General features: G+C 47.7%; 1 protein-coding gene across 2 annotated transcripts in view; it reads right to left on the bottom strand.

Moving 5' to 3' along the window:
* hibadhb (3-hydroxyisobutyrate dehydrogenase b) overlaps positions 1-13,414 on the bottom strand; it is a 187,069-nt gene that overhangs the window by 139,282 nt on the left and 34,373 nt on the right. For both annotated transcript variants that reach the window (XM_072509401.1, XM_072509400.1), the window contains one exon: positions 6,698-6,807. In XM_072509401.1, coding sequence (XP_072365502.1) covers positions 6,698-6,807 — 110 coding nt within the window. The remainder of the gene's footprint in view (positions 1-6,697; positions 6,808-13,414) is intronic.

The raw sequence follows: 13,414 nt of genomic DNA, 5'->3' as shown, positions 1-13,414 counted from the left end.
CCCATTCTCCTGCCTTCGCCACATAACCCCTGATCCCCTTATTCATCAAAAACCTGATCCCCTCATTCATCAAAAACCTATCTATCTCTGTCTTAAAGACACTCAGTGATTTGGCCTCCACAGCCTTCTGCGGCGAAGAGTTCCACAGATTCACCGCATCTCTGTTTTAAAGGATCGTCCCTTTAGTCTGAGATGGTGTCCTCTGGTTCTAGTTTTTCCACAAGTGGAAACATCCTCTCCACGTCCACTCTATCCAGGCCTCGCAGTATCCTGTAGTTTCAATAAGATCCCCCCTCATTCTTCTAAACTCCAATGAGTACAGACCAAGAGTCCTCAACCGTTCCTCATACGACAAGTTCTTCATTCCAGGTCGGGCAGGGCGGTGGAGCTGAGGCCAGGATGGAATCAGCCATGTTCACGTTGAGGGTGTTAGGCTCGGAAGGCTAAATTGCCTAATCCCGTTCTAGGGAGGAGATGCTCTGGCTGATTTCGCAATCCAGCTCTTGGTCTGTAACATTGTAGGTAGCAGTTGAGAAATATATCAGCCATGATAGAATGGCAGAGCAGACTCGATGGGCTGAATGGCACTAATTCTGCTCCTATATCTTATGAATTAGACCCATTTCATTTTGTAAAATCCTGTATCCTTTCTTATTTTATTCCTAAAGGCATCTGGAGGCATATATATATTTTTTTTTAAAAAGTAGAGGATTGTTTTTATTAAGAAAATGCCTACAAAAAGCAAATATCGAGGGGTCAAACGGTGAACCCTTACCATACCACAGTACTGTAACGATTTGGAATATATCACATGCAACCAAATGATTCTCCATGACTTCAACAAGCAAAGGAATATTCATTCTCAGGATGAGACTCTCACTAAGAACCAAACAGCTATGTGAACGAACAGGTATGCAGCATAAACAGAATGCTACAAAGGTTTACAAGCTTGACTTTGCTCCTTCCAATGTCAAAAGACAAAGACAGCTCCAAGCTTCTTAACTTTAGCCCTTAAAAACGGTTTTACATTTCTTACAACACAAAACACTGCCATTAAACTTGACAGCACAATCTCTTTGCATGCTAAAACCTGGCCAATGGCCTAGGCATGTGTGGTGATATGCCTGTGAATATTATGGTACATAGTTAGTAATGCAACCGCCAACCAGTTGGTGGAGTCAGACATCGGTTGCGTAGTGGGAGACTCGGCAGTTGAAGTAAGACAGTAGAACAACAGGACAGTCGCACATAGAGTAGTTCGAGGAGAGTTCACCAAACTCATTTAGGATATTTGTCTGTAATCTATTTGTTATCTTTCCATATGTTCATTAAAAAATCATTGCAACGCAAGATCACAGAACACAGCATGGTACCAGGTGTGCAGAACATTTAAAGGCAAGAACAAAAAATGTCAAGGCGAAACAGGCCGAAGAACGAAAAAGGGAAGATTCTTCCGCTGACCGGGTGAGCTACGGCTATCTACAACTCAATGCAACAAACAATGGTGAAGTTAGAGATGGATGGTTTAAAGGCACCCCACCAGCTTCAAGTCTCGGGTGACGTAGATGAAAACTGGCGTGTTTTCAAACAAAAGTTTAGACTCTATGTTTCAGCCCTTGTCCTGCAGGCACAGCCTGACAAGCGGCATATTGTGTTGCTGTTCACGGTAGCAGCTCCTCAAGCAATCGAAATCTACAATACCTTCATTTTTGATGGCGAAGAGGAAAGCAAGAGCTACGATGAGATGATAAAGTATTTTGATCGGCATTGCTCTCCGAAAAAAAGCATTTGAAAGATACATATTTTGTACGCGTACCCAAAAACCAGGCAAATCTTTTGATAGCTTTGTAACCGACTTGAGTCTGAAGGCCCAGTCCTGCAATTTCAGTAATCTAAAGTCATTGATGATCCACGACCAAATAGTATTTGGGATATCTAATGATAAACTCCTTGAGAGATTGTTATGGGAAGAAGATCTGAAATTAGAAAATGTGATTAAGATCTGCCACGCAAGTGAGCTGGCTGCAGAGCAGATCAGCACACACAGCTTGAAACATTTTGGCGCCAACATGGAAGATGATGCCGGCCCCAAGTCCAGAGGTGGCGATCTTTGGAGTGTCAGAAGACCCGGGAGTCTAGGGAGTGAGAGGCGCCGTCGTCTTGGCCTTTGCCTCCCTGGTAGCCCGGAGATGAATATTATTGGAATGGAGAGACTCGGGCCACCAGAAACCGGGGGTGTGGGTGAGTGACCTGGCAGAGTTTGTCAAGTTAGAAAAAATAAAGTTCGCCTTGCATGCTTCTGTGGAAGGTTTGCCCAGAGGTGGCAGTCGTTTACCGGCTTCTTCGAAAAACGTTAAGATGTCAGCAGTGGGCGGGGGAGGGGGGATAAAAAGGGGAGGCAGGGGAGTTGGGAAGTGGGGGGAGGGATGGTGGGTTAGTTTGTTGAGTTGGTTATTTGCAGCCCTGTTGGGTTGATTTGTGCGTTTTGGTTGTTGTGTTACTATATAAATGCCTCAATAAAATATCCGTAGAAAAGAAATGGAAGAAGATGCCAGCGCCATTAGCACTGTGACGCAGTTCACTAAAAAAAGTGGTCTCGGTGCAGGCGGCCCTTTTAAGCGGCGGTGATGCTAGAGATGTGGCAATCGACATGGGCCACAGCAATGTCCCGTATATGGAAAAGTATGTTCCAAGTGTGGCCTACAAATCATTTTGCGAAACAATGTTCTTTGCGTCCTACGGTGGACCAAACAGGGTCAGTCCACGTAATTGATGAGATGCCCCTTGTAGAATTATTTTTTGTTGATCTGATTTCAACCAAGGACACGATGAATCAGAGTATGAAAACTGAAGAAGTCTTACTGACTAGTTGTAATAATAGTGATGATCCAACTGATACCGTTGAAAACAGATGGGCAATTCCTGTGATGCTGGACGAGACATGGATAAAATGCAAGCTCGACACGAGTGCGAGAGCAAACCTCCCAGTCTGTCCGATTAGCACAGGCTGCGAGGTCATGGGCTGCGAGTTCAACTGAAAGTTGGCAATCAACCAAGATTGCTGATAGACTACAGTGGGAATGAGATTGAGACGCTGGGTGTATGTGAAGTTGAAGCATGGGTACAACAACAGAAGTCACATTGTACCATTTTCCATTGTGGACACGAAACGCGAGACCATCATAGGTTCGGATGCGTGTGAGGCCCTGAACCTAGTTGAGCGGCTGTACGTCCCAGACAGCGAGGCGACAGAAGAGTATTGAGACTCGCAACGAGATACAATGGCGCAGTTATCCGATGATATACAAGCGATAGCGAAAGTGGAGGAATCCAAAGAACTTCAGAGTGCTGGTTAGCAATCTTCAAATATGAGGATTTGCTCAGTGACATAATACAGGAGCATGATGAGCCTATCCTGCAGCATCTACAAGATGTAGCCGTAAATTTCTCAGATCCGGGATAGCCAATGAGCTTCACTCTGAAGTTTAACTTTGAACCGAATGAGTACTTCACAAATGAGGTACTCGTAAAAACATACCAGATGGCGTCACAGCCTAATGGGTCAGACTTCTTTGTATTTGCAATCATAGGATGCATAGGGTGTCACATCGACTGGAAGAAATAAATAAATGTCACATTGAAAACCATTAAAACGAAGCAGTCGCATCAGGGTCGGGATGCACGTACAATAGTTACGAAAATTGTACTAACGGACTCTTTCTTCAATTTCTTCACTCCTCCTGAGGTTCCAGAGCACGGAGTGTTAGATGGAAGCTCTGCAGCAAGACTCGCTGCCGACTTGAAAATCAGTAATTTCCTGCATGAACACATAATTCCACGAGCAGTGTTACACGGAAGACGGTAATGATGAGTATGATGGCACTGACTATGGTGATGATCATTACGACGATGAAAACTACAAAGACCATGATTACGATGAGGAAAGTGAATACTCAAGATGATGAGCCAGAAGGGGACGACCGTGAAACGCCATTCTGGTGGTTTGGCGGGAGTGACGAGGTGATCACAAGGGATGCCCAGTCTGCGCAGGACACTGAGAAGTGTAAAAGCTCTAAGATGGCGTATGCAAAGACTGAAAGTGAGGTTGCAGCAGCAGACACTTCGGATGAGAACTCAGCTGCGAACAAACTCATAACGGAAGATATAATACCCATTCTGGAGAAACTGGCTCCAGAGGCATACGGTGAATCATCTCAAGCCCACAAAATGGTTCTGGTAGTGAACTCCCCAATACTCGAGGCCACTCCACTGAAAGACAAGTTAGAGGAGCAAATGGCTGTATCTGTATGCAGTTCCACAACGACGGATGATACTAATATCATACTACAAGAAGAGGATGAGCCACTATCCAGTTCTTCAGGAAAAGATGATCCATGCATCATCATATCGAGTGACGAGGAGCCATCACTTGGGGCTCAAACACAGGATGCAGAGACAGCACCCAACGTTGGGGATGTGGATCGAACCCAGACACCAGAGTGCGAGGCTCTGAAGCCCACTACTGAAGGTGCAGACTTGACCATAACAGTCCCTCAGAAGTATACCAGCACGGGATGTCTCAGCAGATGATTCACAAGCAACCACTCCCATGGCCAGCGGTAACGGGTGCTACCAAAGCCAAGCAGAAAAAAAGGCGCAGTCACAAGTTCGATCTCGCAAAAAAGAAGAGGAAGAGAAGGAGGGTGGAGGACACTATGTGTCCTACCTGTGATACTAAACAAGAAAACATCAGCAATGTGGCCGGCACTTGTGACGCTAAACAAGAAGACATCGCCAATGTGGCCGACAGGCCAGAAAGTACATGACAACGCAGCAAAAAGCAATGTGTTAAAAAACTAAAGAAACTTGTGACAAGGCCTGGTGAGCGAGGATACCGGTCTTCAGGATGCACCGCGTCAAGAGGCTAACACAAAAAAGACCCGCACATAAATCGGTCTTCCAGAAACAAAAGCGACGACGGGAAGCTGATAAGAGCCCAGAAGATCAGTGGGGTGATATGTCGGAGATGTGAAATGAGCTGTGCACCAGTGACACATTCATCAGGCATATCATGTTGATTGAAGCACAGTTGCATCTGTATAAAAATATATAACATGTGCTAAAGGATCATACAAATTGAGGCAGCACTGTGGCGCAGTAGTTAGCATTGCTGCCTCACGGCGCTGAGGACCCGGATTCGATCACAGCCCCGGGTCACTGTCTATGTGGAGTTTCCTCATTCTCCCCATGTCTGTGTGGATCTCACCCCCACAACCCACAGATGTGCAGTGTAGATGGATTGGCCACGCTAAATTGCCCATCAGTTGGCAAACAAGAATTGGGTACTCTAAATTTATTTTTAAAAAGGATAATACAAATCATGTTGCTGTATATAAATGTTAACATGTCCAAAGGAAGGGGGATGTGGCGATATGCCTGTGAATAGTTTTCTACATAGTTAGTAATGCGACCTCCAAACAGTTGGTGGTGTCAGACATCGGTCACGTGATGGAAGACACTCGCCAGTTGGTAGTAAGACGTACAACAGGACAGTCGCACATAGGGTAGCTCCAGGAGACTTCACCAAACCCATTTAGCAACTTTGTACAGCAATCAGTTTGTTATCTTTCCATGTATTCATCAACAAATCATTGTTCTAGTTAAACATCATTGTTTCATTGCAACGGCAAGATCATAGAATACAACAACATGGACAACTCAGGTAGGCCCATTATCAGAAGCACCAGCCAGAGAGCTGCTCAGAGAAGCTAGAACGAATCATGGTGCTGGATTTTCCACCAAACCCAATTTATTTTACAGCGGCGGAGGTGACCTGCCATCGGCCGGCGGTGGGATTTTCCAGTCCAGCCGATGTCAACAGTCTTTTCTGTGGCTCACACACTCCACTGTTAGGGAACCTGCTGCGCGCAGGAGACTCGCTATTAGCGAGACTGGAAGATCCCGCCGGCGGGAAGTGCCGGAAAATTTCAGGGCTGGATCAACTCCTTCATAAAAAGCTTGTTCCTCACTCTCATCCCAAACACAGTTGTTTGGCAAACGCTTGGGAAAAAACATTGCAACATTACAAAACATGTACTAAATTTTTTACTTCAATAAAGAATTAAAACCGGGCAGGATTGAACAAAGTTTCAATGAAGACAATTAATATTTGATAAAGACACCGACAAAATACATAGGATTAGATGCTGTTTAAATCCAAAAATTAGGTCTGCCATGGGCTGCATGGTGGCGCAGTGGTTAACACTACTCCCTCATGGCGTCAAGGACCCAGGTTTAATCCTGACCCGAGGTCACTGTCTGTGTGGAGTTTGCACATTCTCCCAGTGTCTGCGTGAGTTTCCCCCACAACCCAAAAAAATGTGCAGGTTAGATGGATTGGCCACACTAAATTGCCCCTTAATTGGGAAAAAAATTATTGGGTACGCTAAATATATATATTTTTTAAAACAACCTACCATGACAATCTGTTTCATACATAACCAATAATTCAAAACATCTGTGCTTAGACTTAATATCTGAATGAAATATTCGATGGAGGATGGCTCATTGAGGGAATATGCAGTATAGTACATTACAGAATGAAACTTGTGACTACAGAGCTCTGATTTCCAGTGCTACTTTGACATAAACTACAACTGTTTGAAACAAATATTAAACAGTATACTGAGTTACCTACTTCAAAATGCCATTTGGACCAGTATAAGCTTCAATCACATTAGGGGTTGATGGCAGCATAGTTATGACCCTATCAACTCGCTCAGCTACATCAGCAGAAGAGTCCATGATCTACAAAACAAAAGTGGACAAAACTATTCTTTATAGGAAGAAATCAAGCAAGTAAATAGCTTAAACAATTTGGGGACAAATTTTAAAAGGCCAAGTATGAAGAAGTGAGGAAACAGGTTTTACGCCGGTTTTACACTTTGGAGAGGTAACTCCAAAAACCTTCAATTAAGGACAAGTAAAGGTGTCATCCGAAGTACACGTAGGATAATTACAAATATTAATACAGCTAAATTAACAGATCAAAATTGTTTAAATAAATAAAAGCAAACGGTCTCCAATTAACCTGCAGGGAAAAGCCAAAAGGTTTCAGTGGAAAAATACAAAAACATGCAGAAACATCAAGTTATCTAATCCTATCAGCATTAAATAATGGTTAGGGGCAGCACAGTGGTTAGCACTGCTGCCTGCACTGTAAATTCTATGATAATCTATGACTACGTCGAGATCCCAGGTTCGGTCTCGGCTCTGTGTCACTGTCCGTGTGGAGTTTGCACATTCTCCCGTGTTTGCGTGGGTTCCGCCCCCACAACCCAAAGATGTGCAGGGTAGGTGGATTGGCCATGCTAAATTGCCCCTTAATTGGAAAAAATATGAATTGGGTACTCTAAAAAAATGTTTTAAAGCATTAAACGATGATCGGAGAAGCAAAGAAAAATGGGGGTGGGAGAAATGCAAGTGTCAGCTGTGAAGTAGTAGTACTCCCATTCCAGAGACTAAAACACAAAATGTAGACTGACACTGGGAGTGCCAGTTCTCAGGGAGTGCTGCAACATCAGGATAAGATATTAAATCAATGTTTGCCATTTCAAGCGGAAGTAAAAGATTGTGTGAAAATAAAATACTTCTCGGGTGTCTGGTGCCTGTACTTATCCTTTGACTATATTATTTAAACATAATGACCTCGGTTTTGTGGTTTGACGAGAATGAATCTGTCTACATTCCCCAGCATTACACAGTGTAACTGATAGCAACCTGTGAGGCAGAATTCTCCCATCCTGCCATGGCGGGGAGCAGTGGTGAATCCAGTGGAAATTGTAAGTCAGAAACCTGCCAGCATAAAATGTTTACAATTCTCCTAATGGTGGGTCGGTTCTCCTGCTGCCTGGTGGTGTGAACGCCATTTGCATTGATTTGAATTCTCACCGGTGCTTATTAAAACAGCTGGTTTCCGAGATCTCATCAGGCCTTCCAGGAAATCACGGCGATGTCAGGCCCGGAAAAAAGAGTGACGTGCACAATGCGGACTTCAGTTCGCTCAAGACTTCGAAGTTAAGTGCAACATCCGTGGCCTACCTGTGGTAGTACTGCACTGCTCTTATTGTGCTGAGTGTCACTTTGCTGGGGCAGACAGGTTCATTCCCTCCAGCTCCATGCAGAGCTGGTCTTTATGGATAGCACCAATGGACCCTCCACTCCAACAGTGGGGGGATGGGGGCCAATGGTGAGGGAAAAACAGATCGATAGAAGAAATTAAAATAAATTGATGGAAATAAAAGTGGTGTGAAGGTGGAGGAGAGAGTTCACGGTCTGAAGTTGTTGAACTCAATATTAAGTCCAGAAGCTGTAATGTGCCTAATTGGAAGATGAGATGTTGTTCCTCCAGTTTGCGCTGGGCTTCACTGGGACACTGCAGCAGGCCAATAGAACATACCGTGCAGAAGGAAGGATGGCCATGTGAACGTGAGAGCAGGACGGTGAGTTGAAATGGCAAGTGACAGGAAAGTCTGGGTCCTGCTTGGGGACGGACCAACGGTATTCTGCAAAGCAGTCACCCAGTCTGCGTTTAGTCTCTCCAATGGAGAATAGTATGCACCGGGAGCAGCAAAAGCAATAGACCAGATTGAAGGAGGTGCACTGAAGCGCTGCCTCGCTTGAAAAGAGTGTTTAGGCACTTGGATGGTGGCCCTCGAAATATTGGATGCATTGGTGATCATTTTTCAGCATTCTAGAGACTGTGGAAGGGTTCCAATCGATTGGAGGGTAGATAATGAAACCCCACGTTTTAAAAGGAGAGAGACTTATAGACCGTTTAGCCTGACATTGGTGGTGGGGAAAGTGCTGGAGTCAATTTTGTTTTTTGAAAATATTTTATTAAGGCCTATATAATTTGTAAACAATTTTCAAGAGGAACAAAAACAACAGAACAAATAACACCCACCCAACCAACAACCAAACCCAGCCAACGTGGCTTACATATACAGTTCCCCCGTCCCACTTTCCCACCTCAAACAACACCCCCGTGCCTCCCCCTTTCCTTTTACTCTCCCCACCCGCCCCCCCCCCCCCCCTTATATCTGCCGACAGCTTAATTTTCCCCAAAGAAGTCGATAAAAGGCTGCCACCTTGAGGCAAACCTGAGCATCGATCCTCTCAAGCCTAAGAAACCCAGCCATGTTACTAACCCATACCCCCGGTTTTGGGGGGTTCCGAGTCCCTCCATGCCAATAAGATCCGTCTCCGGTCTACCAGAGAGGCAAAGGCCAAAACATCAGCTTCTCTCACCCCCTGGACTCCCAAGTCTTCCGACACACAAAACATCGCCACCTCTGGACTTGGAACCACCTGCATCTTCAACCATGGACGTGAAATCGTCAAATTCTTGCCAGAATCCCCTAAGCTTTGGACATGCCCAAAACACGTGGACAGGATTTGGGGGCCCTCCCGCACACACCAATCCTCCACCCCTTCAAAGAACCTGCTCATACGGGCCACAGTCATATGCGCCCTGTTGACCATCTTGAATTGTATCAGGCTAAGCCTGGCACACGACAAGGATGCATTAACTCTACTCAGAGCCTCCTCCCACAATCCCACCACTATTTTCTTGCCCAACTCTTCCTCCAATTTTCGCTTTACCTCCCCCATCGAGGTTCCCTCCCAATTCATGAGTTCTTTATAAATTTCTGAGATCATCCCCTCCCCCACTACCTTGTCCTGTATCTCCTGGGGCGGTAGGTGTGGAAAGGCTGAAACCTGCCTCCATGCAAAGTCCCTCACCTGCAGGTATCGGAACCCATTCCCTCCGGCAGCTCAAACTCCCCCTCCAAGCTCGGAAAACTGCCGTCAGCAAACAGGTCCCCAAACCTCTCGATCCCAGCTCGCTGCCACCTCCGGAAACACCCATCCAGCCTCCCGACCGGTGATTGCCACAAATAGGTGACCATACCGACGCCCCCTCGACTCCCATGTGCATCCACCACTGTCCCCACTCCATCAAGGCTGCCACTACCACTGGACTTGTGGAGTATCGAGCCGGCGAGAACGGCAGAGGCGCCTCCACCCGCTCCCACACCGGCCCCACCCCCACTACTCACTTCCTGATCATTGCTATGTTCGCCGCCCAGTAGCAGTTCCTGAAATTCGGTAGCGCCCGCCCCCCCTCCCTTCGATTACACTCCAGCAGCAGCTTCTTTACCTACGAACCCAGAGATCACAGTGTTCATCCTCTTAAAAAAAACCTTCAGAATAAAAATAGGCAGGCACTGAAATACGAACAAAACCTCGGGAGAACCGTCATCTTTACCCTCTGCACCCTCCCCGCCACTGACGTTTGCGTATCCCACCTTCGGAAGTCCCCCTTTATTTGCTCCACTAACTGAGCCAAATTCAACTTGTGTAGCTGCTCCCACTCCCTTGCCACCTAGATACCCAAATACTGAAAGCTCCCTCCCACCACCTTTAACGGCATCCCTCCAATCTCCTCTCCTGCCCTCTCGCCTGAATCGCAAAGACCTCGCTTTTGCCCAATTCAATTTGTACCCCGGAAACCGTCCGAATTCCCCTAGAATCCCCATAATCTCTCCAATCCCCCCGCGCGCCCCCCCCCCCCCCCCCTCCCTCCAAGCGGGTCAGAAATATACAAAAGTAGGTTGTTCGCATATGAAAAATGAAAATGAAAAATGAAATATAGAGAGACCCTGTGCTCCACCCTCCCGTACGATCCCCTGCCAGTCCTTTGACGCTCTCAGCGCCATTGCCAGTGGCTCTATTGCCAAGGAAAACAACAGTGGGGGAAGTGGACATCCCTGCCTCGCCCCCCCGGTGCAGCCTAAAATAATCCAAGCTCACTCGGTTCGTCCGCACGCTCGACACCGGTGCCTGGCGCAGCAACCCGACCAAGTCTACAAAACCCTGCCCAAACCCTTTTCGTCAAATTCTGGTTCACGAATCCATACAACGGTGAGATACTCTCTTCTTCAAACCCCCCCCTGCATATTTTACAAACACTCAGCTCCGCAGTTAGCCGGGGAAAAGATCCAAAACGTCCACCACGAGCGGGAGCCATCAAATGCGCGACCACTCACTCCATGGTCACCATCGAAGTCTAGAGGTCAATTATTAAGGATGAAATAACTAGGCATTTGAAAAGTGGGGACAGGATCAGTCCAAGTTAGCATGGATTCACCAAAGGGAAATCATGCTTGACAAATCTTCGGGGATTGTTTGAGGATGTGACCAGTAGAGTGGACAAGGGTGAACCAGTGTGTTATGTATCTGGACTTTCAAAAGGCTTTTGACAAGGTCCCACACAAGAGATTAGTGAGTAAAATTAAAGCACAGGGTATTGGGGATAATGTATTGACGTGGATAGAGAACTAGTTGGCAGACAGGAAGCAGAGAGTGGGAATAAACGGGTCCTTTTCAGAGTGGCAGGCAGTAACTAGTGGGGTACCACAGGGTTCAGTGCTGGGGCCCCAGCTGTTCACAATATACATTACTGATTTGGACAAAGGAATTGAGTACAATATACCCAGATTTGCAGACAACACTAAGCTGGGAGACAGTGTGCGCTGTGAAGAGGATGCAAAGAGCCTGCAGGGTGACTTGGACAGGCTGGCTGAGTGGGCAAATACTTGGCAAATGCAATACAATGTCTGGCAGACCTGCCAGAGATGCTTGCGGGACCGGAGAGGGGATAAATACAGCCCAAGGAACGTGGCTTTCAGCACTTGCCTTCAGGAGGAGCAGCAGCATCAGACCTGCGGGAGATACTCGCGGGTACGGCGAGGCGGCCCTGCGGGAGATACCCGCGGGTGCAGAGAGTCAGACCTGCGGGAGATACTCGCAGATGCGGAAAGTCAGACCTGCGGGAGATACTCGCGGATGCGGAGAGTCAGACCTGCGGGAGATACTCACAGATGTGGAGAGTCAGACCTGCGGGAGATACTCGCAGATGTGGAGAGTCAGACCTGCGGGAGATACTCGCGGATGCGGAGAGTCAGACCTGCGGGAGAAGTAGACCTGCGGGAGATACCCGCGGGTGCGGAGAGTCAGACCTGAGGGGGAGATACCAGAGGTGCGGAGAGTCAGACGTGCAGGAGAAGTAGACCTGCGGGAGATACTCGCGGATGCAGAGAGTCAGACCTGCAGCAGATACTCGCGGATGCGGAGAGTCAGACCTGCGGGAGATACTCGAGGTGCGGAGAGTCAGTCCTGCGGGAGATACTCGCAGATGCGGAGAGTCAGACCTGCGGGAGATACACGCGGATGTGGAGAGTCAGACCTGCGGCAGATACTCGCGGATGCGGAGAGTCAGACCTGCGGGAGAAGCAGACCTGCGGGAGATACCCGCGGGTGCGGAGAACCAGACCTGCTGGAGATACCCGATGGCCGGGACGGGACATGCCCGCGCGTCGGGGCGGCAGATGCCCGCGCGTCGGGAGGGCAGATGCCCGCGCGTCGGGAGGGCAGATGCCCGCGCGTCGGGACGGCAGATGCCCGCGCGTCGGGACGGCAGATGCCCGCGCGCCGGGACGGCAGATACCCGCGCGTCAGGACGGCAGATACCCGCGCGTCAGGACGGCAGATACTCGCGCGTCAGGACGGCAGATACTCGCGCGTCAGGACGGCAGATACCCGCGCGTCAGGACGGCAGATACCCGCGCGTCAGGACAGCAGATACCCGCGCGTCAGGACGGCAGATACCCGCGCGTCAGGACGGCAGATACCCGCAGATCGGGACGGGAGATACCCGCGCGTCAGGAGGGGAGATACCCGCGGGTCAGGAGGGGAGATACCCGCGGGTCAGGAGGGGAGATACCCACGGGTTAGGACGAGGTACCCACGGGTGTTGAGAGAGGAGCTCCCCCGTGTCTGGGAACACATTCAGTTTGAAAACAAAGTGTGCAGTGACATCACATGAAAGCTATAAGTTGATTGGTCATGCGTGGTCCTGGCCTGCTACTGGAGTAGAGGCCACAAGGGAGAGAGAGCTGATTGGTCAGTAGGGGTAAGTTGTTTCTCTCCAATTTAAAGCTACATTCAGGAAAGGTCAGAGTTCTAGCTTTTAAATTAAAACATTTTAATAATTTTGTACTTGGCAAAAGTAATTACAATAAATAAACAAGGTTCAAGTAGAATTGGGCACAGAAACCTAGTTAAGGTAAGAGGAGTATCTTTTAATGTTAGGTAATTTTAAATTTTGCAAGTAAGACAAAGTAAGTTTAAGACATGGCAGATTAAGTCAGTCAAGTGGAATGTGTGGTCTGTCATATGTGGGAAGTCATGGACCTTCCAGCATCCTAGATGACCCCCTGTGCAGGAAATGCTCCAACTGCAGTAACTTGAGCTCTGGATTGCTCCAGGTTTCGGAGCTCAAGTGGCGGCT

This window comes from Scyliorhinus torazame, chromosome 6, assembly GCF_047496885.1.
Source record: "Scyliorhinus torazame isolate Kashiwa2021f chromosome 6, sScyTor2.1, whole genome shotgun sequence".
Taxonomy (NCBI): domain Eukaryota; kingdom Metazoa; phylum Chordata; class Chondrichthyes; order Carcharhiniformes; family Scyliorhinidae; genus Scyliorhinus; species Scyliorhinus torazame.
The sequence above is the reverse complement of the archived record's forward strand: the minus strand, read 5'-3'. Positions and strand labels throughout refer to the sequence as shown.